We start from the raw sequence: 24,658 nt of genomic DNA, 5'->3' as shown, positions 1-24,658 counted from the left end.
TTATACCTAATAGCATTATATTTTGACACAATAAATACTAATCTATAAAGTATAGAGGCCAGCAAGCTACAATACTGAGTAATGCTGGGAAAGAAAGGGGAGATGTTAGAAAGTGGAGACAGCAGAATGAACTGATGCCTTCAGGTTGGTGAGGAAGTGAGTTTTGAGTTGGGCCTCGAATAATGAATAGAGTGGGCCTAAGCAGAGAGATGGGGACTGCACGTATTTCAGATGCTGCAAGACTGTAAACAGGCACAGTGACCATAGTGGAAGTGTGAATCAACTGACAACCATTCTTGCTAAAATGGGAAATGAGGTTGCATTGTGAAGGAGCTATTAAAATCGTAAAAGGTGAGCAGCTGAATTTACACTTTGGTCTACAAGGCAAAAGGAAAGCGTAATGTGATGGAAGCTAGTGTTTTATGTAGAAAAGAAATAAAGTGGAAAGTCAAACTTAGAAGCAAAAGTAGAAATCCAGATATGAGGGACTGAAAGTTTTGGTCACTTTGACTAGGATTGTGGATTTGGGAAGGAGAGGAAGAGTATAATCTGCAGAATTTGGTATCTGATAACTTGGAGGGGCCAGAGAAAAGGAGAAATCTAGGATGACTCCAAGGTTTTAAATTTAGGAGACTGAGTAGTGTGAAATCAGAATAGGAAATCTAAATGGAGAAGTTTAGGAATGGAGTGAAATGATGAGTTTGCTTAGGTACTTTGAATTTGAGTCAATCATGAGATTTCCAAATGGAATTGACTTGTAGGAATTTGGAAATAAGAAACTGGAGCATGTTTCAGGAGTCATTAGGTTAAGGTGGATCCTACGGTTAAATTTGTAGGAGAGGCTGATTTCTCCGAAAGATGAAGTTTTGCGGTAGTAGTAGTGGCAGCAGCAGCTGCAGCTGTTACTGCTAACACTTACTCAACCTCCATGTGCTGCTGCTGCTGCTGCTGCTGCTACTACTACTACTGATAGCCAACACTTAGTTGTTTTATGTAAGGCTCTGTTAGAAACGCTTTACTTGTTTTTACTTGTGTGTACACTTGTATTTATTCTTCACAGTTTCTATGAGATAGGTACTATTATCCTCATTTTACAAATAAGAAAACCCAAGAAAATAGAAGTTAAGTAACTTGCCTATGTTCATGCACAGAGAGTAAGTGTATAGTCAGGATTGGAATCCAGGCATTTTGAGTCCCGAGTCTGTGCTCTTAACCATAGAGAGCTTGAGTTTGGCAGAGAGAAATAAATGAGAAAAAAAAGTTACCCAAAAAGTAATAGGAATTGTGGATAGTTATGCTTTTGGGGGGAATATAAGAGCGTTTCCAGAAGTAGGGAAGGTAGGATGAAGACTTTAAAAAAGGTCTTTGAGTTTGGTGAGAACTTGATTCCTAGGACGCAGTTTCGGAAGTGATTTTAGAAATCAGATTGTAAGGTTTAAGGAGAGGAATGGTCTGGATGAGAGAGGTAGCTGACACCAAATGTGCTCATAAATATCTCCCCACCTCCTTGCAGTCGTTTTATTGATAAGTGGCTGGGGATTTAGTTAATGAATTTGTTCCCAGTAAACCTAAGAAAATTTCCTGTCAGGGGCTGGCCTGCTGGCACAGCAGTTAAGTGCGCACGTTCTGCTTCAGTGGCCCGGGGTTCGCTGGTTTGTTTCCCGGGTGCGGACATGGCACCGCTTGGCAAGCCATGCTGTGGTAGGCGTCCCACATATAAAGTAGAGGAAGATGGGAATGGTTGTTAGCTCAGGGCCAGTCTTCCTCAGCAAAAAGAGGAGGATTGGCAGCAGTTAGCTCAGGGCTAATCTTCCTAAAAAAAAAAAAAAAAATTTCCTGTCAGAAAATATTAGTAGACAACATCTCTCAGAATATAACCTCCGAAGACTTACTTGAAGCTGTTTGAGAGTTGTGAGACATTGTTCAACAAGTTTGTTTTCAGCAAACAGAGCACCTAATCCATAGTCTCAGCTTCTCGTGTCAAGCCTTTCCATGTTTAGGACTGCTTTTGTTGACTACTATACCCAGTCAAGAGAAAATAATGCTGGCTGAGGGATTAAATTTTCTTCAGTATTGGGATGCTTCTTGTAAGGAGGTAGAAACCCATGAATAAATATCAAGTCGAAAGGGGTAAATGATGAAATAGTAAATGAAATATGCAGTTAATTCACATATAGGATAAAATTTTCCCAGAGAACTCTTCTAGTCAGCTCTTTAATAGTACAGCCTTCCTTTTCTTGCTTCTCCAAAACACAGATATATTTTGTCTTTCAATGTGATTTTCATAAGAGTATAGTTTTGTAAAAAATTGATAGCCTATGAGAAACTTGTCTGTTAATAGTACTGTCAAAATATTAAAAATAAATTAATAAATACTTAGATAATTAAGATTTAAAGGTATTTAATATAGATTTACTTTGGAAAGTCTTTGGACCACACAGTTATGAGGGCCTTTATAGATATTTAAAAATTATATTGTAGTCATAATTATTGAGGGCTATGATAGAAAGTTGTAACAGACTGATTCTACTTTGAAGATACTGACTTTTAAATCTATAATGAAAACTACTTTTGCACAGCAGGTACATTTTATCTAATGGTCTTAGTTGAGTCTGAGGAGAACTGTTCAAATATAAAATGGTTGTTAGTTCAAATATAAAACACATATGCTAATTGCCAGAATTCCAGTTTAATACTAAAAGTAAGAAAAAGGTCTTTGAAAGGAAGTAGGGTTTCCACACACAGTTTGTGAACATCATCTGGCTCTTGGAGAGTTCAATTTCTCTATTAAATATTTGTCTTCCTTTCTTAGAGTTAAAATTCAAAGGCTAAACACAAAAGAGCTGGCCATGTGAAGGAAACATTATCATTCAAGCTTGCAGTTGTTAAGATTTTTAGAAGTAAATATGTCTATGTAGAATGATTATCAGAGAATATGAACTCTATTCACCTATAAAAAATTTAATTCTGATATATTTAGTAATTCTTGACATGTAGATATTAATAGACAAATAACTAATTTCTTTGGCTCACTTATTCTGGAGGTCAGAAGTAGCTAAAGTACATTCTCCACTACTTTTCTTGGAAAACAATCTATTGTACTGCTGTTCTTAGTTTTTCTAGATGAACTGTGGTGTCTCCCATATGTTGGAGGACAAAGGAGATCTGAATGTCTCCTCTGATTTTAAATAGAACAATTCTATCATAAAATACTGAGATGTTGAATACGGTGACATGCCAACTTTAGAATGCTATATCATCCTGTAGTACTTATTCTACTCTCTAGGGGAATTGTTAGGCCTGCTTTTTGAAGTATGATACTAGGGCACTCTTGTTTTGCTAAAATTATCTATTTTAGTGGATAAAGAAAACCCAAAATAAATATATTTGTTACAAGCATTTTACTGCAACCGTTGATAGTATTCCTTTCTAGGTGTTACTTGAAAATAGATGGTCATATCATCAAGTAACCAGATTTTAAGCTTGGAGAAGTCTGGTGATTTAGCTTAAGTGCCTAATGCTGTATTTTAGTGATAGTATTATTACTAGTTGTCTAGAATATTCTCTCTTCAGTGCAGCATCAATGTAGAACGTTAATGCTACTGAAGTTCATGCTAGTCTTGGCTATTTTGTGTGTGTGTGTGTGTGTGTGTGTGTTTTAATTGGGGTAGGAGGTGGGGATAGCTGGCTAGTTATTAATGAGGTGTACTACCAGAAAAAATTGGAAAACAGAGAGAATGAAAGCACATCGCTGTTGTTTCAGTATACTTCCATTTAGTCTTTCCTCCAGTCTTTGCTTTTATATTATTGTAATCATATTGTACATACAATTTTGTATGCTCATTTTTCTCCATTTAGCATTATATTAGGAGTACTTTTACATGTTGCTAGAGTACTAACATATTTTAATGGCTGTGTCACAATGCATGTACATCATTTGCTTAACCATTTCCCTACCTGTCAACATCTAGACTATTTTATATTTTCAGTATTATGAATAATACTATAACAACTTTGTGGTACAGTTTATTCCATCTTTGAATTTTTTCTCAGGATAAATTCTTACCCATAGATTTTTAGTCTTTTTTGTTCATTACCTTTAAGTGATTTAAATATAGCCATTACAGAAAAAGAACCCACACCACAGTGTTACCTCCCTTTCCCATTAAATGTTCTTGCCTACAATTATGCAGAATGAATAAAATATTCTGCTTGGATTAGGAAAGTTTCCAGAGTGCACTATCTTTTGTAAACTGTGTTTCCCTTTCATGTACCCTGTCTTTGCCGAAGTTATGTGTTTTATATGACTGGCTGCATTTAAAAACTTCGATTAACTCATAACATTCTTTGCTTTTCTATTGCCATGTTGTGTTTGTGCAGGAAATAAGTTTTTTATTCATTTTTATAATATAGGCCTGATATACGAAAGACATTCAGCGGAACATACTTATTTGATGTTTGAAGGACCCTTTAAAATAGAGTTTATGTATTTAAATGATGTATAAGATTTATGCATATTTATATAACAAACAAAAGTCACGTGTATATTTAACTACTTTGTTAATTGCTGATGATTTATGTAACATACTTTTCTTGGAGTCTTAAGTCTCACAAAACATCTTATTTTTGTGCATCCACACATGCCAATAAGTGAATCATGGTGCCTTTCCCAAGCCTTGTATGAACAGGACTGGGGTAAGGGCTATTTTTTTTTCTTATCATGGGTATTTAGAATAAGCTTTACAAAGAAAATTCCATGTTTCTCAGGCAAAAAATGTTTGAAATAAAGTAAAATTTGTCTGCTATGTTAGATAAGTAATATGTACATATTTTGGCACTAAATGAATACCTGATGGAAGAATTTATTATTTTAAATGGAATTAGATTTTCATTTATGTAACAATCATGTATTTCTAGGTGCTTGATACATTTTTACAGTAGTAGCATCCATATATTTAGATAGTCATTGTCACTCTGCACTTTTGTCCCTGGCAATGTCACTGTTACTGGAAAACATCAGCACATGGAAGAACACATTTCTTTGCTACAGAATCATATTTTCAACTTAATTAAATTTACTTAGCTTTAGTGTAATATTTTTCAAGATCAACCTGATGTTTTCAAGGTATTTACTAGATAAATTTGTGTAGTTAATGTAAGGAATGCATGAAACTTTGGATAAATGTGTAAAATTTTTAAAGGTCAAAGCATAGTCAGTATAGAGAATGAATCTTGTTATATGTTTTGGAAAGTGACTAAAAAAGTAGATTTCCATTGCAGATGTGATGCTAAATTTCTGAAGGCCTCAATTTATCTGTAAGTATTGCACTATCTAATTTGTGCCGCTAGGTGGTAGTATTATTTTATTTTCATTTGTGTAAACACTAGATGAATAGTTTTCAAGGTTTTTGATCTCAAGGACCTCTTTACACTCTTAAAACTTACTGAGGATTCCAAAGGGCTTTTGTTTATGTGCGTTATGTGTAGCGGTATTTATTGTATTAGAAATTAAAACTAAGAAATTAAAAAAATATTTAGTTCATTTTAAAGTAACAATTATAAACCTTTTGCATGTTAATATAAATACTTTTATGAAAATTAGCTATATTTCCCAAAACAAAATTTAGTGTGAAGAATGGCCTTGTTTTACGTTTTTACTTATCTCATTATTTGGCTTAGTAGAAGATAGCTGGATTTTCATGCTTGTTTCTGCATTCAGTCTGTTGTGATACCTTATTTTGGTTGAAACCTCATAAACCCTCTGAAAGGGTCTCGGGACCCCAGGATCTTTGGAACGTACTTTGAAAACTTTTGCTCTAATTATTCACAGGGGGCTTGATGATTGGGTGGGAATTCTAATAAACAAAATTCTTTTTATTGCTTTTTCTCTTAATTTGCATTTCATTCATTTTTTAGTACTACGTGTTTTTTTTTAGTTTAATACCACATGCATTTTAGCAGCTTTTTTGCTGGGATAAAGACATAGACACTGGCTTACTTTATTCATTCGTGATGTTATTAATTAGCTTCTTAGGGTCAATAGTTAATTTAGAGGTTGGCGGCCTTTCCACACTTCTGCATCTTTGTTTATTCCCTGCAGTGGAAGTAGAAGTGGGTCTTGATATCCTTATAGTAAAGTGTTCTCTGGTGCCCTGCAACAAAACAGTAGTGCTCCCTGGAATCTCAGAATTCTGGCACTTGTTGTTACCATTAGGATGTAACGGTACAACAATGTGACAAGAACGATTGTTGTTACGGTAAGGACGTTGAGGGTGAGGAGGCTAATGGGGTGAAGTGGCAAAAGCAAATGCTGCATTATTCCTAGCTTTACCTAAGGATTAGTTCTTTTATTTCCCTCCCCCTCTTATTACCTCTACTGTCTTTTTGTGAAAAGTTTTCTTTACATCACTTGGTGCCTAGCATATGCTTGGCAGACGGCAAACATCCAATAAATATTTGATGAATGAACGTTTGGATTATTGAACTGTAGATTGACAGCCTTTTTCATGTAACTCTTATAGTGAGCATTTGTTCATTTTTGTAATTCCCATGGATGTGAGTGAACCTCGTCTAAAGTGGAAAGTGAGGAGCTGGCAATAAAAGGCCTGCCTCACATTTTACTTTTGACACAGGACCATTCTGAAGGTTCGTTAAATTTTTGCCTATAAATATTTTCAAAAAACTTTTTTAAAATAAAAATTGCCTGAGATACATTGAATTTTGCTTTGGAAGAACACAGTGTGTTCTTGCAACATTTAGTGGCAGTTCGTGCTTAGCTTTCCCCTTGATGTGTGCTGACTGTGGTTTTCCCGCGCACTCTTGCATGTTGGCAGAAGACTTGTCAGCTATGGCTGATGCATGCTTTCTTTCTCCCCACTCACTTACCCTTTGTTGGCAATTGGAAGATAAATTATGTAGACATTCAGAACATACTTCTTTAGCACTCACATTAAAATCCTAGCATAGTTTCATTTGGGGAAGAGTGAGGAATTCACTTTTAGACCATTATAGGCTATGGACACCACTTTACTGTATCTGGTGGTCGCAAGGTTAGGTGAGGCATTTCTGGTTAGTCAGAAAACTCAGTATATCCTCCTTCAACATTGAAATGGGTCTCATTTTTGGAGGCAGACTACCTCTCAGGAAGTGGCTTCACTTGCGGTACAGTGTAGAATCCAGAATGGGTTTGAAATATGTTTTCTATATGTGGATATGTGCAGTGTGTTTTACTGCTTTTTTTTGGGTATTTAACATTGCTGTAAAGCAGGATGGAGATGGAAAGCAGTGAGTTTTTGTGTCTCTCAGAGGTATAACACGGTAACATTTTGTTGAGAGTTAGAAGCCATCAGTAATTGATTGGTTCAGAAATTCTGGTTTAGTAGGATATCTTATTGTTCAGCTGAGCTTAATTAATGTCAGCATTCTTAGTTTTTAAAAATAATGCAAGGTAAGGATTGTTCCTTAAATCTAAGTTAAAGTTCTACCATCAAGCCTGTATATTCAGCTTGATTTATCATCTGAAGGAAAAGTTGGATGCCTCAGTTATTGTATTTCAATGAGGATGTTGAAATAAAATATTTCAAAGGTTTCTTTGTAGGTGTAAAATTATATGATTCTCTGACATGGTGGCAGAGGGTGGGAGAGAGGATTAAATTTAGATGAAAAGAACTGTGGAATCAGATCTATGCTACTTTAATCATTATATGATGGATAATCAAGTGACTTAGGAAAACTCTTTCAGTGGATTAAAACTAAAGTTAGTATATAATATAGGGGAATATCCTAAAATTTACCAAGTGTGGTTGGAAAACTTAATTATTCAAAATTATATCTAAATAGGAATTTTGTAACATGGGCTTTTTGTTGTTTGAATATTTTTATACTGTACTGGATTCTGGAATTTTAAAAATGTGTGAAAACAAGGGAAATTCACTTGAGATTGACTATATACAGGTTTTTAAAATTTTTTTAATTGATAAAAGTTTTTCATTTAATACTATTTTGCTGGAAGAATATCAAAACTATCTTCAGGTTCTCCAGAGCCTGATTTAAGATATTACTATGAAGTGCTTAGAATTGCTAAGATACAGTTTTACATGCAGTAATGAAAAGATGCTGATGACAGCCAAGCATTAAAAAACATTGTCATTCCTTTTTCCATATTTTTCTTTCCCAGATTTAAACCTTCAGCACAAGTTAAGCAGTAAGCACTCTGTTACAGAAGCTGTTTCCCATAATCGATCACTTTACTTGACTGATTTTTAAGAAATTAGGAAACAAATTTCTTGTTAGTAGCAAGAGATAGTTCTTTGTGCTTAACACTAAAAATTATAGTAAAAGAATATCTAAATAAAGCAAAGACAACATTTTTCTTTAAATAGTTTATTTTCCAGCATATTTATATCTAAGGATTATCATCTTGGTGTTTCAGGCAAATACCAGTAAAGTTAGAGTAGAAATATTTATACCTGATTTCAGTTAATTAATATTCCTTTGAAATTTAGACTCATTTGAGCATTGATTTTATGTTTTGGGCATATAAAATGAGCAAGCTGGCTAAGTTTTTTTAATATCAAAGATAAATGGTTGCCAGAGAAGTTATTTTTTTAAGTGTTGAAAAAATTAAGTTGTTTCCCAGTTGTTACCAGAATTCAGCCTTTCTCTTGTCTGTTTCTATACCTAATACAATTTTCTGTTAAGAAAATGCTTTCGACCAGATGTTTGTCTTCAGGTATGCAACTGCTGTGCCCAGCCCACTGTCTGTTAAGCCAAGTTGTGGTTAATAAAAGGGCTTTTTTTCTGAGATACCGTAGGCTGAAGTCCCACGTTTGTTATACCACTGGGAGTGAAAATACTACATATGTGAATGAACTGTCTCCCTTGGACATAGTTTCTTGATAGGATTAAAAACCCATCTTGAAAGTTGACATTTTATCATAGTCCATCTCTATGGTAAAGAGAAGTCTGGTGTCTTCTATTCTGTGATGGCTAAAGGAAATAATCTAGGATGATAATAGCAGTAGGATTTTGACAGGGTACCGTTATGCCAGGGGAGAGAGAGAGCGCGCGAGGCTGTATGTGCAGGTGCATGCATGCACACACATACATATACAATGCACACATGCATACATATGCACAAATACACATATCCATGTATACACACAAATATATATAAACACACACACATATGTATTTTTGGTGCCAAGTTACCCAGCTGTTGCATCCATCCTATCAATTTTGCTGGGTGAGCTCTTTGGCCTCCTTAAAGATCTTACTACTCTAGCCTAAATGATTGATTTTGCGGGCCCTAAATTCTTCCTTATCTCACCCAAGAATTCCCTGCTGGTAGTGCTTTTCTGTACACTGTTGAATCACGTAAAAGTTTCTTTCTTGTTAACAGCTCTAGTTTGAAACTTATACAAGTAGTAGCTTTCATTTCAAAATACATTGTTTAAGTATGTAATTCAGCCAGTAAATGTTAAAGAAAAAACTCCAAAACTCTGCTCTTTTATTAGATGGTTAAGAGGTTTTTAAAAATAAGATTAATCAAAGAATGATTTTTCCGTTCTTAAAAATGTCCTAGTGAGAACATAATAGTATTACGTAATTATTGGTAGTAGGTAAGTTAAGAACTGCGTAGCAAACAAAAAAGCAATTGATGTTTATTTAGTATAGAAGTAGGTACAAGTCTTCATTTCTTTGAATTTGCTCTTCATAAGGACCCTTGTGGGGGAGTGGGGAGCCTTTAGTAATTTAATATTCTTTTCAGACTCCTGACCTTAAGCTCATATAAGCTGTCTCAAGATTTGAATCCAGAACTCAGTGACAGATTGATTTCAGTGGCTTGGTTGAACTACTTGGAAATATCTGTTGGCTTAAAACAATGATGAATTTTTTAACCTGTCCTGCTACTGCTGCTCTTAGTTCCCATAAATTGAATGTAAAACACTAGCTCAATGATAGTATTTCTTGAGATACCTCTTTTCTGCTGTTTTCATTATAGCTTTTGAGGAACTTGAAAAAGCCTTGAGTACAGCCCAAAAAACAGAAGAATCACGGAGGAAAATGAAGGCAGAAATGGATGAACAAATAAAAGCTATCGAAAAAACAAGTGAGGAGGAACGCATCCATCTTCAGCAGGAATTAAGTCGGGTGAAACAGGAGGTTATTGATATAATGAAAGTAAGAATAATTCTCAATTGAAATGAGCCACAGAAATTTTGAAATTTAAGTCTTATGCTTTTCCTACAATCTTTGATTATAAGCAAGAGTTAATTTGTATTTTAGTCCTTGACCATTTCATTATGTTCAGGATATAGGAAAAAAGCACTTTGATAGAAAAATGAATTTACATCTTATACTTCCCAGAGATATTCTCTGCATATAATTTCTCTTTTATGTTTTATAATCCTCTCTTTAATTTTCTTTTTTTTACATGAAAGATAGCATGTTACATATACTGTTCTATATTTCTCTTTTCCACTTAATCTGTCTTGGAGATTGTTCCTTATTGAAAATTTTTAATGATGCCTCATTTTAACCAAAACAGCATGATACTGGCACAACAACAGACACACAGATCAGTGGAACAGAATCAGGAGCCCAGAAATAAACCCACACATCTATGAACAGCTAATTCTTGACAAGGGAGCCAAGAACATACAATGCAGAAAGGAAAGACTCTTCAATAAATGGTGCTGGGAAAACTGGACAGCCTCATGCCAAAGAACGAAAGTAGACCATTATCTTACAGCATACACAAAAATTAACTCAAAATGGACTAAAGACTTGAATACAAGACCTGAAACCATGAAACTTCTAGAAGAGAACGGAGGCAGTACGCTCTTCAACATTGGTCTTAGCAGCATATTTTCAGGTACCATGTCTGACTGGGCAAGAAAAGCAGTAGAAAAAATAAACAAATGGGACTCCATCAAACTAAAAAGCTTCTGTACACCAAAGGAAACCATCAACAAAATGAAAAGACAGCCTAACAATTGGGAGAAGATATTTGCAAACCATATGTCTGATAAGGGGTTAATATCCAAAATACATAAAGAACTCATACATCTCAACAATAAAAAAACTAACAACCCAATTAAAAAATGGGCAAAAGATCTGAACAGAATTTCTCCAAAGAAGATGCACAGATGGCCAACAGGCACGTGAAAAGATGTTCAGCATCACTAACAATCAGGGAAATGCAAATCAAAACTACAATGAGATATCACCTCACTCCTATCAGAATGGCTATAATTAACAAGACAGGATATAACAAATGTTGGAGAGGATGTGAAAGAGGGAACTCTCATACTCTACTGGTAGGAGTACAAACTGGTGCAGCCACCTTGGAAAACAGCATGGAGATTCCTCAAAAAATTAAGAATAGAACTACCATACGATCCAGCTATTCCACAGCTGGGTATTTATCCAAAGAACATGAAAACACAAATTTGTAAAGATACATGCACCCCTATGTTCATTGCAGCATTATTCACAATAGCCAAGACTTGGAAGCAACCTAGGTGCCCGTCAAGTGATGAATGGATAAAGAAGATGTGGTGCATATACACAATGGAATACTACTCAGCCATAAGAAACGATGAAATCCGGACGTTTGTGACAACACGGATGGACCTTGAAGGTATTATGCTGAGTGAAATAAGTCAGAGGGAGAAAGTCAAATACCGTATGATATCACTCAGAAATAGCAACAACAAACACACACTAGAGATTGTATTGGTGGTTACCAGAGGGGAAGGTCGGGGAAGGGAGAGGGCAAAAGGGGTGATTAGGCACATGTGTGTGGTGGTGGATTGTAACTAGTCTTTGGGTGGTAAACGTGATGTAATCCACACAGAAATTGAAGTATAATGATGTACACCTGAAATTTATATTATGTTATAAACCAATGTTACTGCAATTAAAAATAAATAAATAAATGCAATTTGATTCAAGAAATTTAAAAAATATTGGTAATGATGCCTCATTTTTTTAAATTAATTTTTTTTATTGAGGTAACGTTGGTTTATAACATAAGTTTCAGGTTCACATCACTGTATTTTGACTTTTATATGGACTACATTGTGTTTACCACCAAGTCTACTTGCTATCTGTCACCATACAAAAGTGCTATTTTACCCGTTTTGCCCTCCTACCACCTCCCTTCCCTTCTGGTAACTACCAATCCATTCTCTGTATCTATGTGTTTGTTTATTGTTGTTTTTTTAATCTTCCACATGTGAGTGAAATTGTATGGTATTTGGCTTTCTCTGACTTACTTCACTGAGCATAATACCCTCAAGATCCATCTCTGTTGTCCCAAATGGCAAGGATGGATTCATCTTTTTTTATGGCTGAGTAGTATTCTATTGTAAATGCATACCACATCTTTTTTATCCATTCATCTGTTGATGGGCACTTGAGTTGCTTCGAAGTCTTAACTATTCTGAATAATGCTGCAGTGAACATAGAGGTGCACATATCTTTACACATTTGTGTTTTCATGTTCTTTGAATAAATACCCAGCAGTGGAATAGCTGGATCATATGGTAGTTCTATTCTTAATTTTTTGAGGAACCTCCATGCTGTTTTCCACAGTAGCTGCACCACTTTACATTCCCACCAGCAGTGTACGAGGGTTCCCTTTTCTCCACATCCTCTCCAACACTTTTTATTTTGTATGTTTTTAATAATAGTCATTCTGATTTGTGTGAGGTGATATCTTGTTGTGGATTTTTTTGTTTGGTTTTTTGGGGAGAAAGATTGTCACTGAGATAACATCTGTGCCAACCTTTCTCTTTTTTTGTACGTGGGACACCACCACAGCATGACTTGATGAGCAATGTGTAGGTCTGCGCCCAGGATTCAAACCTGTGAACCCCAGGCCACCAAAGCAGAGTGCATGGACTGAAGCACTACACCACCAGGCCAGCCCCTCATTCTGGTTTTGATTTGCATCTCCCTAATGATTAGTGATGTTGAACATCTTTTCATGTGCCTGTTGGCCCTCTGTATATCTTTTTTGGAAAAATGTCTGTTCAGATCCTCTGCCTGTTTTTTAATTGGGTTGTTTGCTTTTATGTTGTTGAATTGTATGAGATCCTTATATATTTTGAAGATTAGCCCTTTATCAGATACATGATTTGCAAATATCTTCTCCTAATTGGTAGGTTGTCTTTTATTTACTGATGGTTTCTTTTGCCATGCAGAAGGTTTTTAGTTTGATTTAGTAGTCCCATTTGTTTATCTTTTCTTTTGTTTCCCTTGCCTAGGGGGCATTCAAAAAGATACTGCTAAGACCAATGTCACAGAGCATGGTGCCTATATTTTCTTCTAGGAGTTTTATGGTTTCAAGTCTTACATTCAAATCTCTAATCCATTTTTAGTTAATTTTTGTGTATAGTGTAGGATAGTGGTCTACTTTCATTGCTGTCCAGTTTTCCCAGTATCATTTATTGAAGAGACTTTCCTTCCTCTATTGTATGTTCTTGGCTGCTTTGTCAAAAATTAGCTGTCCATAAATGTGTAGGTTTATTTCTGGGCTTTCAGTTCTGTTCCATTGATCTGTGTGTCTGTTTTTCTGCTGGCACCATGCTGTTTTGATTACTAGAACTTTGTAGTATATTTTGAAATCAGGGAATGTGGTGCCTTCAGCTTTCTTCTTTCTTCTCAGGAGTGCTTTGGCTATTTGGGATCTTTTGCTGTTCCATATAAATTTTAGAATTCTTGCTTCTATTTCTGTGAAAAATGTGTTTGGGACTTTGATAGGGATTACATTGAATCTGTAGATTGATTTAGGTAGTATGGACATTTTAAGTATGTTAATTCTTCCAACCATGAACACAGAATGTCTTTCCATTTCTTTGTGTTTTCTTTGATTTAACAATGTTTTATAGTTTTCAGTGTACAGGTCTTTCACCTCCTTGGTTAAATTTATTCCTAGCTATTTCATTCTTTTTGTTGCAATTGTAGATGGGATTGTATTCTTGAGTTCTCTTTCTGCTATTTTGTTGTTAGTGTATAGAAATGGAACTGATTTTTATATGTTGATTTTGTACCCTGCAACTTTACTGTATTTGTTTATTATTTCTATTAGTTTTTTGTGAGTTCTTTAGGGTTTTCTATATATACAATCCTATCTGCAAGTAGTGACAGTTATACTTCTTCCTTTCCAATTTGGATCCCTTTTCTTTTTTTTGTCTAATTTTTCTGGCTAGGACTTCCAAATCTACGTTGACTAAGAATGGGTGTCTCATTTGTTTTAAAGACTGCTCAGGATTTCGTTGTATGAATGTCTCATAATTTAGTCAGTCTTCTACTGATGGATATTTAAGTTTTATTTTTTGCTGTTGAAAATTGTGAATATCCTTATTATATTTGCTCACTATTATATTTGATTAGTATAGTTTTCTAGAAGTGGAATATTACTCAAGCAAAGGTTATGTGTATTTTTAATTATTGCATACTTTCTACAAGCTCTATGGAACAGTTTCTACTCTCACAAACAATGCCTTAGAGTATCTTTCCCCCCTCACAAAGGTGATGTTATGTAACTTTTATCTTTCCAAGCTTAACAGTTAAAAAAAGACATCATTGTAGTTTCAATGTGTATATCTCTTACCCATGTGATAAACATATTTTTATATGTTTAAAAGAAATTTGTAGTTTTTCTCTTTGAGTTGTCTGGTCAAATCCTTGATTCCTTTTCCTATTGGGCTGTTTGTCTTTTTCTTGCTGATTTGTGGAAGCTCTTTATTTATAGTAGGAATTAGCCCTTTGGAATGTGTGTGTGTGTGTATGTGTGTGTATATATATATATATATATATATATATATATATAGCTTTTATCCAAATAATTTTCTTTGTTATTTGTTTACTTTGTTTATGATTTATTTTTGGTTTTGGGGTTTTTTTGGCAATGCAGAAGTTTTCCTTTTCACTTAAATGCTATCTGGATTTTAATTCTGCTTCAAAAACATATTCTCACTTGAGATTATTGAAAAAATTCTATTTTTTCTTGTGACACTTACATGCTTTCATTTCTTATGGTTAAACCTTTGATCCAACTGAAATTTTTTTGGTATAAGGAGTGAGGTAGGGGGTCCACCTTAAATTTTTTCCAGATGACTACCAGGTAGTCTCCAAACCATTTAATAGCCCATGTTTTCCCCTCTGACATGACATACTCTTTTTTATTACATATGAAATTATTGTAGTGCTACATATGGTTTTTTTTCTGGATTCTGTGTACTATTCCATTGTTTTTCTGACCATATGTTTTTATTACATTGTTGTAATTACTCTGGTTTTATAATATGTTCTCCTATTTGGTAGCTTCCTGTTATTACTCTGACTTTACTTTTCAAAAGAGTATTAGCTATTCTTGCTTGTTTATTTTGTTTAACGGACACCACCCCCCCCCCCCCCGACTTCTATTGGTAGTTTGATTATATTAAATTTTTAGACTTGTTTAGGGAGGTTTGATATCTTTATAAGATTGTCTTCCTTTTCTGGAAAGAACAAGGCCAGTGCTTTTTAACAAATAGTACATGCCTAGAAAGCTAGGCATAATTAGATTGGTGCAGCCAGGGCAACTTGACCATGGGGCAGTGCCCTTTCTGAGAGCATCCTTATTTCCCCAACTATATTTCCTCATCCTGATTGGTGGGGAACATCCCTGCAAGATGTGGGAATGGAGCTTCAGCCCATAGGATGGACTACTGCAGCAGCTCTCCTTGCCTTGAAGGAGGAGCAAAACTTTACTGGTTTTTCTTTTAACTGTCTAGACTTTGCTGAATTTTGATTTATATGAAAAATATGTTCTGATTTTTTTCCCTTGAGAAACTATTTGCTCAGTGACTAAACTGTAGTAAAGTATTATATAGTTGTAAAGTTGCAAATTTTATTTTGGGTGTTTTACTTGAACTATTTGGGTGATTTTCAGAAATCCTCAGAAGAAATTGCTAAACTACAGAAGCTTCATGAAGAGGAGCTGGCCCGCAAAGAGCAGGAACTGACCAAGAAGTTTCAGACCCAAGAAAGGGAATTTCAGGAGCAAATGAAAGTAGCTCTTGTAAGTAGTTATTTTGTTGTTGCTATAGGTAAACTTCATGGCATTTTAAAGTTGTCATCCCCTCACCCCCGCCTCCCAGCTTGAGGTCAGACTACTGGCAGTTTTTACCTTTGAGTATGCAGAGGGCAGGAAAGAGGCGGTCAGAGCTTGTTGTCTTAGTATTGTGTGGAAATTAAATTTACTAATCTAACAAGCTTTCATTAATCAGTTTATTCATTTGTTTGTCCTTCTTCTCACGCTGGTGGTAGGTTGTGATTAGGGAGAGTAAAGGAGAAGATAGATTAATTGAAGCATTGAATCAGTAACTGCATAACTCAGGAAGAATGTCTAAAAACTCACCAGACTGAATGTATCAGAGCTCAAGGCTCAGAAAGTTTTGTCTAAGGTGCATTTTAAAGAAGAAAAAATGAAAAGGACCAAGTAGTTTTCATTTTAAGTAGAATAATTTCAGTAGTAATTTTCAATCCATATGATGTTTAAAAAAGTAAAGTAAACAAACCCCCACACAACTGACTCACTTAACAAAAACAGTAACCAGAAAAGCAAGGATAAGAAAGATTTGTTAGAATAGTGTAGTTTGAAAGTTTAAAACAAAAAATGTTTTTTCTTGAATTGTGAAAAGACTTTTATGTAAGTTACTATAAGAAGTGTTAATACCAAAAATGTAGTTTGTTTTTATATGAAATTATTATTCATAAAGTAGTATATAATTTAAAAATGCTTTCAGTGTGAAAGGATGAGAAATAGGATTTATAATTTTAATCTCTTTTCTTTTATACGTCTTTCTTTTCACTCTCAGTTGGATCTGGGGCTCTGAGAATCTCCAGCAGCAGTGATTCTTGAACTCAGTCAGGGAGTTCTCATCTCTCTGGGGCAGATAGGCACCCGGATTTACAGTGCTCTTGGCTGAGGTTAGGGGTTTAGTCTGTGGTTGTGAAATGTACATGAGTATGGGCACATACTTCTATTCTTTGTTGGCCCAGAAAGGATTTAAAGTACTTTATAAGAATATTTAAACCATAACATAACAGCATAAATTTAAAATAGGGGCATGAACATTAAACAAAGTGGGACATAAATGAAGCTGGGAATGGCACTAAAATGCCTCATAAAGACCTATTATAAGTTTTCGTGCTGGAGTAATTGGCCTTTGAGAGGAGAGAGCTTTGAACACTGGCTTTGTTAAACTGTGTTCTAGGAAGTGATACATTCAGATATGTTCTGAGCAGAGAGAGCAGGACACAGGCTCACAGAAAGCACATGCATGCACACATGCACTTACCCTTTCAATTCCCCTTTCTACCTACTTTCTCAAAGAAGTTAGCCTTGAGTTGATAGTCAAAATTCAACAGACTATTAAAGTTTTTTCTCTTATTTTTGTGGGCATAAGGAGATGCGTTTAAAATATAGTTTACATTAAACAATGTAGTATGTTTAAAATGATGTTTTAAAATTGATATTATAGAAACTAATATTATCAGTCTACTTGTAATATGGCACAGAGTCTTTCCTTAAAGCAATATGCTTCACCAGAGTATAGTGAACTAAAAATATTGCTCCTGGCAACATGAATCCTAAGCAATAGGTTTGGATGAGTATACTTAATTGGAGTCCAAAGCCGCTAAATGTTAAAAGTACTCTCTAGAGCTTCTCTTTTCAAAACACTAAACGCTTTTAATATGAAGGTTGATATATAATAAGGGCAATCACAGAAGAAGCTTTTCAGAATTGATGGGGCAGTAAAAGAGCCCAGATTATCTGAGAAGAGTTATATAGGCTTTTATAGCTATTTCTTTGATTTAACTCATATATTCACATGTAATCTTCTGGTTTTGATTTGGTTTTCAATGTGGGTTCCCTCTTATAACAAAGTATTTCTCACAAATTATATAAACTTATAATCTAGTTTCTCAGCCTAGAGTTGAAATATCAAACTCCAGCGTGCAGGGAAGAGGTAGCGGCAATTGTGTGACCCTTCACATTCAGTGATGTTTTGCAAAATATTTGAAGTAGTGGAAAAATAGCAGACATAATGGGATTACTGGAACAAAATTTTGTGTATTAAGAGTAATTGTGGCAAAGATTGGCCAGACCACAATGGAAAAGCCACAGTGCCTTGTTTCTGCAGACTGTAGCGTGGGAAGAGAGATGATGATACTGCTTACCTCACAGGGCTGGTGTGCAGATGAAATGAAGTAAATGATTCCTATGGAAGTGCTTTGGGAATGCTGAAGATTTATGTGGGTCTAAAGTGGTATTACTGTTATTGGCGCAGGAAAAAAGTCACTCAGAATATCTGAAGATCACCCAAGAAAAAGAACAGCAAGAATCTTTGGCACTGGAAGAGTTAGAGTTGCAGAAAAAAGCAATCCTCACAGAGAGTGAAAATAAACTTCGCATACTTCAGCAAGAAGCAGAGACTTACAGAACTGTAAGTTTAAATAATATTCAGGTTCCAGAGCTGTGAAATTATTTGTATTTGAAAACTATTGTTCTCTCTCCAGTCAGTTTAAATTTGTAGAGAAGCTTTTGTTCTACTGAGTTAGATTTACATATGCATGCACGTCGTTTTTAGATAGTGAGAGTTCTTCGTGGGAGTGGTTCTGGTGTCTGCTACATGGTGATCCTGACTCTTCCTTTAGCTGCTGTATTTCTCTCAGCCACTCAGTCTGATTCTTTGTACTCAGGCTCTGCAACATCTCCACTCCGTTGCTTACTCACTCTTGATCTTTAGGAAGTGACTCACTTTGTAGGCAGTACTTGCCCTGGCACCTTCCTGCCTGTCCAGCTTCATCTCACGCCATCTCCTGGAGATAATTCATTCTCTGTTTATATCACAGTTTAGTTACCCCAATGCCCTACTTTTACATTTGAGTTTTTCCCATATTAAACATAGTCCTATAATGAATATATTTGTATATATGTCTCAGTGTGCTTATTTTAAGGCCCTGTGACCCTTTTCTTAGCAGTATATGAAATGTACGACCTGTTTTGAATAAACTGACTAATGTTATTTTATTTAGACTTTTTTCTCTGATTTAGGCAGTGAAACAGTCAACACTTCTTACCAATACTTCTAAACTGGGCTTTATTTTCCCATTTCCAACATTTATGTGGAGTGGCATGGTAGAGGGGAATGGGTATTCAGGAGGCTTAGATCTTCCATTTGCTAGCTTTGTAAATTAACAATTATACCTTAATTTCCTCACCTGTCACATGAAGAGATTGGATTTGGTAATTCCTTACAACTTTTCTAGCCCTGACATTCTATGGCTTTGCCTTATACTTAGCTTTTTTTCCATCAGAGTCAAGGTTGATATTTTCATGAGATAATAGTAATCTTTGGTAAAATTTATGTAAGTTCTTTCTTTTTGCAAAAAATCTTCTAAATAGTAATTTTGAGGGTGGAAAAACCAGATACATTATTTTTCTTCCAAAATTAAATGATGAAAGTAATAGAGTACTATTATAGGCATAAAAAAAAACAGAAAAAATACCCATTTTCCTACCAATAGTTATTTTCTACTTCATGATTTATTTCTTTTTGACTGTCTATTCAGAATATTCTTATAATATATGTAGTTGAAATAGTTACCCAAATAGGTACAGAGAATCTGGAATTATGAGTTGTGTTAAAAATAGAATCTTTTCTTTGTGATATGGTTCCTTTAGGAATTGCGCACAGACTCTTTGTCCTTTCTCTTGTTTGGTGTGATTTGTAGAGTTATTTATCTAAATTTAGAAATTTAAGTATGTGTAGACATCATGTCATGTATATCATTGCTAATAAACAGGTCTGTACTTTAATAAAAATACGTCTCTTTTTATTAACAGAGAATTCTTGAATTAGAAAGTTCTTTGGAAATAAGCTTACAAGAAAGCAAAAATCAGTCAGAAGATTTAGCTATTCATTTGGAAGCTGAAAAAAATAAGCACAGTAAAGAAATTACAATCATGGTTGAAAAACACAAGACTGAATTGGAAAGCCTACAACATCAGCAGGATAACCTTTGGACTGAAAAATTCCAAGTGTTAAAGCAACAGCATCAGACTGAAGTGGAAAAACTTAAAGAAAAATATGAACAAGAAAAAGAAACATTGTTGAAAGACAAAGAAAGTCTTTTCCAGGCCCACATAGAAGAGATGAATGAAAAGACTTTAGAAAAACTTGATGTGAAGCAAACAGAACTGGAATCATTGTCTTCAGAACTGTCAGAAGTGTTAAAGGCCCGTAGCAAGCTTGAAGAGGAACTTTCTGTACTAAAGAATCAAGCAGATAAAGTGAAGCAGGAGTTAGAGGCCAAGCTGGATGAAGAGAAAAATCATCACCAGCAACAAGTTGACAATATCATTAAAGAACAAGAGATGTCTATCCAGAGAACTGAGAAGGCATTAAAAGATGAAATTAATCAACTTGGACTTCTTCTCAAGGAAAAGGACAGGCATTTGAAGGAGCATCAGGCTCATGTGGAAAATTTAGAGGCAGATATTAAAAGACTTGAAGGGGAACTCCAGCAGGCATCTGCTAAGCTGGATCTTTTTCAGTCATCCCAGAGTACCACACATGAGCAAGCAAAAGCATATGAGGAGCAGTTGGCCCAATTGCAGCAGAAGTTGTTGGATTTGGAAACAGAAAGAATGCTTCTTACCAAACAGGTAGCTGAAGTTGAAACAGAAAAGAAAGATGTTTGTACTGAATTAGATACTCATAAAATCCAGGTACAGGACTTAATGCAACAGCTTGAAAAACAAAATAGTGAAATGGAGGAAAAAGTAAAATCTTTAACCCAACTCTACGAGTCTCAACGTAAAGATAATAACATAGAGCAGGAGCAGACAAAGCAAATCTTGATGGAGAAGGAAAATGTAATTTTACAAATGAGAGAAGGACAGAGCAAAGAAATTGAAATACTCAAACAGAAATTATCAGCCAAAGAGGACAGTATTAGTATTTTGCATGAGGAATATGAAACCAAATTTAAAAATCAAGAAAAAAAGATGGAAAAAATTAAGCAGAAAGCAAAGGAGATGCAAGAAACATTAAAGAAGAAATTGTTGGATCAGGAAGCCAAACTTAAAAAAGAGCTTGAAAATACTGTTCTAGAGCTTAGTCAGAAAGAAAAACAGTTCAATGCTAAAATTTTGGAAATGGCACAGGCTAACTCAGCTGGAATCAGTGATGCAGTGTCAAGACTGGAAACAAACCAAAAGGAGCAAATAGAAAGTCTTACTGAGGTACATAGGCAAGAACTCAATGATGTCATATCAGTCTGGGAAAAGAAACTTAATCAGCAAGCTGAAGAACTTCAGGAAAAACATGAAATCCAATTACAGGAAAAAGAGCAAGAGGTAGCAGAGCTGAAGCAAAAGGTCCTTGTATTTGGATGTGAAAAAGAAGAGATGAGCAAGGAAATAGCATGGCTGAAGGAAGAAGGTGTTAAGCAGGATACGATATTAAAGGAATTACAGGAACAGTTAAACCAGAAGTCTGCTCATATGGATTCTCTCTCACAAAGTGAAACTAAACTGAAAGCACAACTTGAAAAGCTGGAGGTTGACTTGAATCATTCTCTGAAGGAAAATACTTGTCTTCAAGAGCATGTAGTTGAACTGAAGATGCTCTCAGAAAAAGATAAGCTTCAGGTTTCTGAGTTGACTGACAAGTTGAAAACCACTGATGAAGAATTCCAGAGTTTGAAGTCCTCACATGAAAGAAGTAAGAAAAGCCTGGAAGACAAAAGCTTAGAATTCAAAAAACTGTCTGAGGAACTAACAGTTCAGCTAGATATTTACTCTAAGAAAACTGAAGCCTTATTGCAAGCCAAAACAAGTGAACTAATTGATATTAGTAGTAGTAAAATCAATGCCATTCTCTCTAGAATTTCCCATTGTCAACACCATACAACTAAAGTTAAGGAGGCACTACTAATTAGAACTTGCAGAGTTTCTGAGTTAGAATCACAACTTAGACAGCTAACAGAAGAGCAAAATACACTAAATAGTTCTTTTCAACAGGCTACCCATCAGTTAGAAGAAAAAGAAAATCAAATTAAGAACATGAAGGCTGATATTGAAGGTCTTGTAACAGAAAAAGAAGCTTTACAGAAGGAAGGAGGCAATCAGCAACAGGCTGCCTCTGAAAAGGAGTCTTGTATCACACAGTTGAAGAAAGAGTTATCGGAAAACATCAATGTTGTTACATTGATGAAAGAAGAGCTTAAAGAAAAAAAATCTGAGATCAGCAGTCTTAGTAAACAACTAACTGATTTGAATGTACAACTTCAGAATAGTATCAGCCTAACTGAAAAAGAAGCAGCCATTTCATTACTAAGTGAGCGGTATGATGGGGAACAGCGTGAATTGCTGAATCAGGTGCAAGATTTATCTTTGAAAGTTGAAACTCTGAGTAAAGAGAAAATTTCTGCTCTTGACCAGGTGGATCACTTGTCTACCAAGTTCTCGGAATGGAAGAAGAAAGCACAGTCAAGATTTACACAATATCAAAATACTATTAAAGAACTGCAGATGCAGCTTGAGTTAAAAACAAAGGAAGCTAGTGAAAAAGGTGAGCAGATAACTTTATTGAAGGAAGACCTTGATCAGCAAAATAAAAGATTTGCATGTTTAAAGGGTGAAATGGAAGATAAGAAGACCAAGATGGAGAAAAAGGAGTGTAATTTAGAGACTGAGTTAAAAACTCAAACAGCAAGAATTGTGGAATTAGAGGAGCATGTTACTCAGAAAACAATTGAAATTGAGTCCTTAAATGAAGTTCTTAAAAATTATGATCATCAGAAGGTTATTGAACAGAAAGAAATGGTTCAGAAACTTCAACACATGCAAGAGTTAGCAGAAGAAAAGGACAACAGGGTTAAAGAGACTGAAGAAAAAGTCTTAAGACTGGAAAAGCAAGTGTCTTCCGTGCAATCAGAACTTGAAACGAAGAAGAAAGAATTGGAATACGTGAATTCAAGTGTGAAAAGCAAAGAAGAGGAGTTAAAGGCACTGGAAGATAGACTTGAGTTAGAAAGTGCTGCAAAATTAGCAGAACTGAAGAAAAAAGCTGAACAAAAAATTGCTGCCATCAAGAAGCAATTGTTAACTCAAATGGAAGAGAAAGAACAGCAATACAAAAAAGACAGAGAAAGCCATTTGAGTGAGCTAAATACAAAATTGCAAGAAAGAGAGAGAGAAATTCACATCTTGGAAGAAAAACTTAAGTCTATGGAAAGTTCACCACAATCAGAAACATCAGTTGTACCTAGATCAACAAAGAATGTGGCAACGTGTACTGAGCAGGAAGATGCAGATCCCCAAGGCCATGTGCAGAAGGCATGTGAAGAAAAAATCAGTGTTTTACAAAGAAATTTAATTGAAAAAGAAAAGCTGTTGCAGAGGTTAGAGCAGGAAAAGGAAGAGACAATGTCTTCTCTTTCTGAAATGCAGTGCAAATACCAGGAGCTCTTAATAAAGGTAGAACATGCTGAAGCAAAGCAACATGAAGATCAAGTTAGGATAAATCATCTTCAAGAAGAACTTGACGAAAAAAACAAGAAATGTTCCGTGATAGAATCTCAGCATGTGGAAGAAGAGGAATGTAGAAATAACATAGGGACGAAGCAAAACTTGGAAAACGTGGTTGATGATGTCCAGAAAACTCTCCAGGAGAAGGAACTAACCTGTCAGATTTTGGAGCAAAAGATAAAAGAGCTGGATTCTTGCTTAGTAAGAGAGAGGGAAGGACATAGAGTTGAAATGGAAGAGTTGACCTCAAAATATGAAAAATTACAGACTTTACAGCAACAAATGGATGGAAAAAGTAAACCCACAGAAGTTTTGGAAGAAAGTGCTGAAGAAAAGTCCAAATCACATGTGGTCCAAACCAAATTGCTTAGTAACATGGAGACAGAGCACAATGACCTGGAGTTTAAATTAGCAGGGGCAGAACAGGAGAAGCAGAAGCTGGGCAAGGAGATTGTTAAATTGCAGAAAGATCTTCGAATGTTGCGGAAGGAGCATCAGCAAGAATTGGATATAGTAAAGAAAGAATATGAACAAGAAATGGAAGAGAAAATCAAGTAAGTTTTTCTTCAGCATAAATATTTTTAAGGCAATCCTCCTTAATTAACTCCCTTTTTGGTGCCTAATACAGTTAAGTTTCACCTACCTCAAGTGCGAAATGTAAATGTAGTAAGTTAAATACTGAGGAGAAATAAAAACGATTTAAGGCAAGAGGAGTTTTATTCTATGTCCATTTGGGGAGGGGGACCTTTTCTTGCATTTAAGATCACGGTTATTAGGTACATCTCCAAGTAATTATTTTCATTTTGTGTTATTATTTTTAGCATTATGATTATATAATAGATGTGCATAGTGAAAAATTTTAAGTGGAAAAGAAAAATTCTCAAATCCCCAGGACAATTCCCTAGAGGTAATCATAATTTACATATCCTTTCAGAAGTTTTCCATGCCCAGACACACATACACACACACGTGCGCTCTTAAAAAATGTTTTTATACCAGTGAGATCGTACTGTATGCACAGTTGTGAAGACCAGGTAACTCTTTACAGCTTGTTTTTTG

At 35.2% G+C, this 24,658-nt stretch overlaps 1 protein-coding gene across 10 annotated transcripts in view; it reads left to right on the top strand.

Moving 5' to 3' along the window:
- Positions 1-24,658, top strand: part of GOLGA4 (golgin A4) — a 128,321-nt gene that overhangs the window by 60,537 nt on the left and 43,126 nt on the right. For all 10 annotated transcript variants that reach the window (XM_014731792.3, XM_014731791.3, XM_014731788.3 and 7 more), the window contains 4 exons: positions 10,004-10,182; positions 15,947-16,075; positions 18,351-18,506; positions 19,910-24,153. In XM_014731792.3, coding sequence (XP_014587278.2) covers positions 10,004-10,182; positions 15,947-16,075; positions 18,351-18,506; positions 19,910-24,153 — 4,708 coding nt within the window. The remainder of the gene's footprint in view (positions 1-10,003; positions 10,183-15,946; positions 16,076-18,350; positions 18,507-19,909; positions 24,154-24,658) is intronic.

The sequence above is a fragment of the Equus caballus genome, chromosome 16, assembly GCF_041296265.1.
Source record: "Equus caballus isolate H_3958 breed thoroughbred chromosome 16, TB-T2T, whole genome shotgun sequence".
In the NCBI taxonomy this organism is placed as follows: Eukaryota; Metazoa; Chordata; class Mammalia; order Perissodactyla; family Equidae; genus Equus; species Equus caballus.
This window is presented reverse-complemented; position numbering and strand designations above follow the sequence as displayed.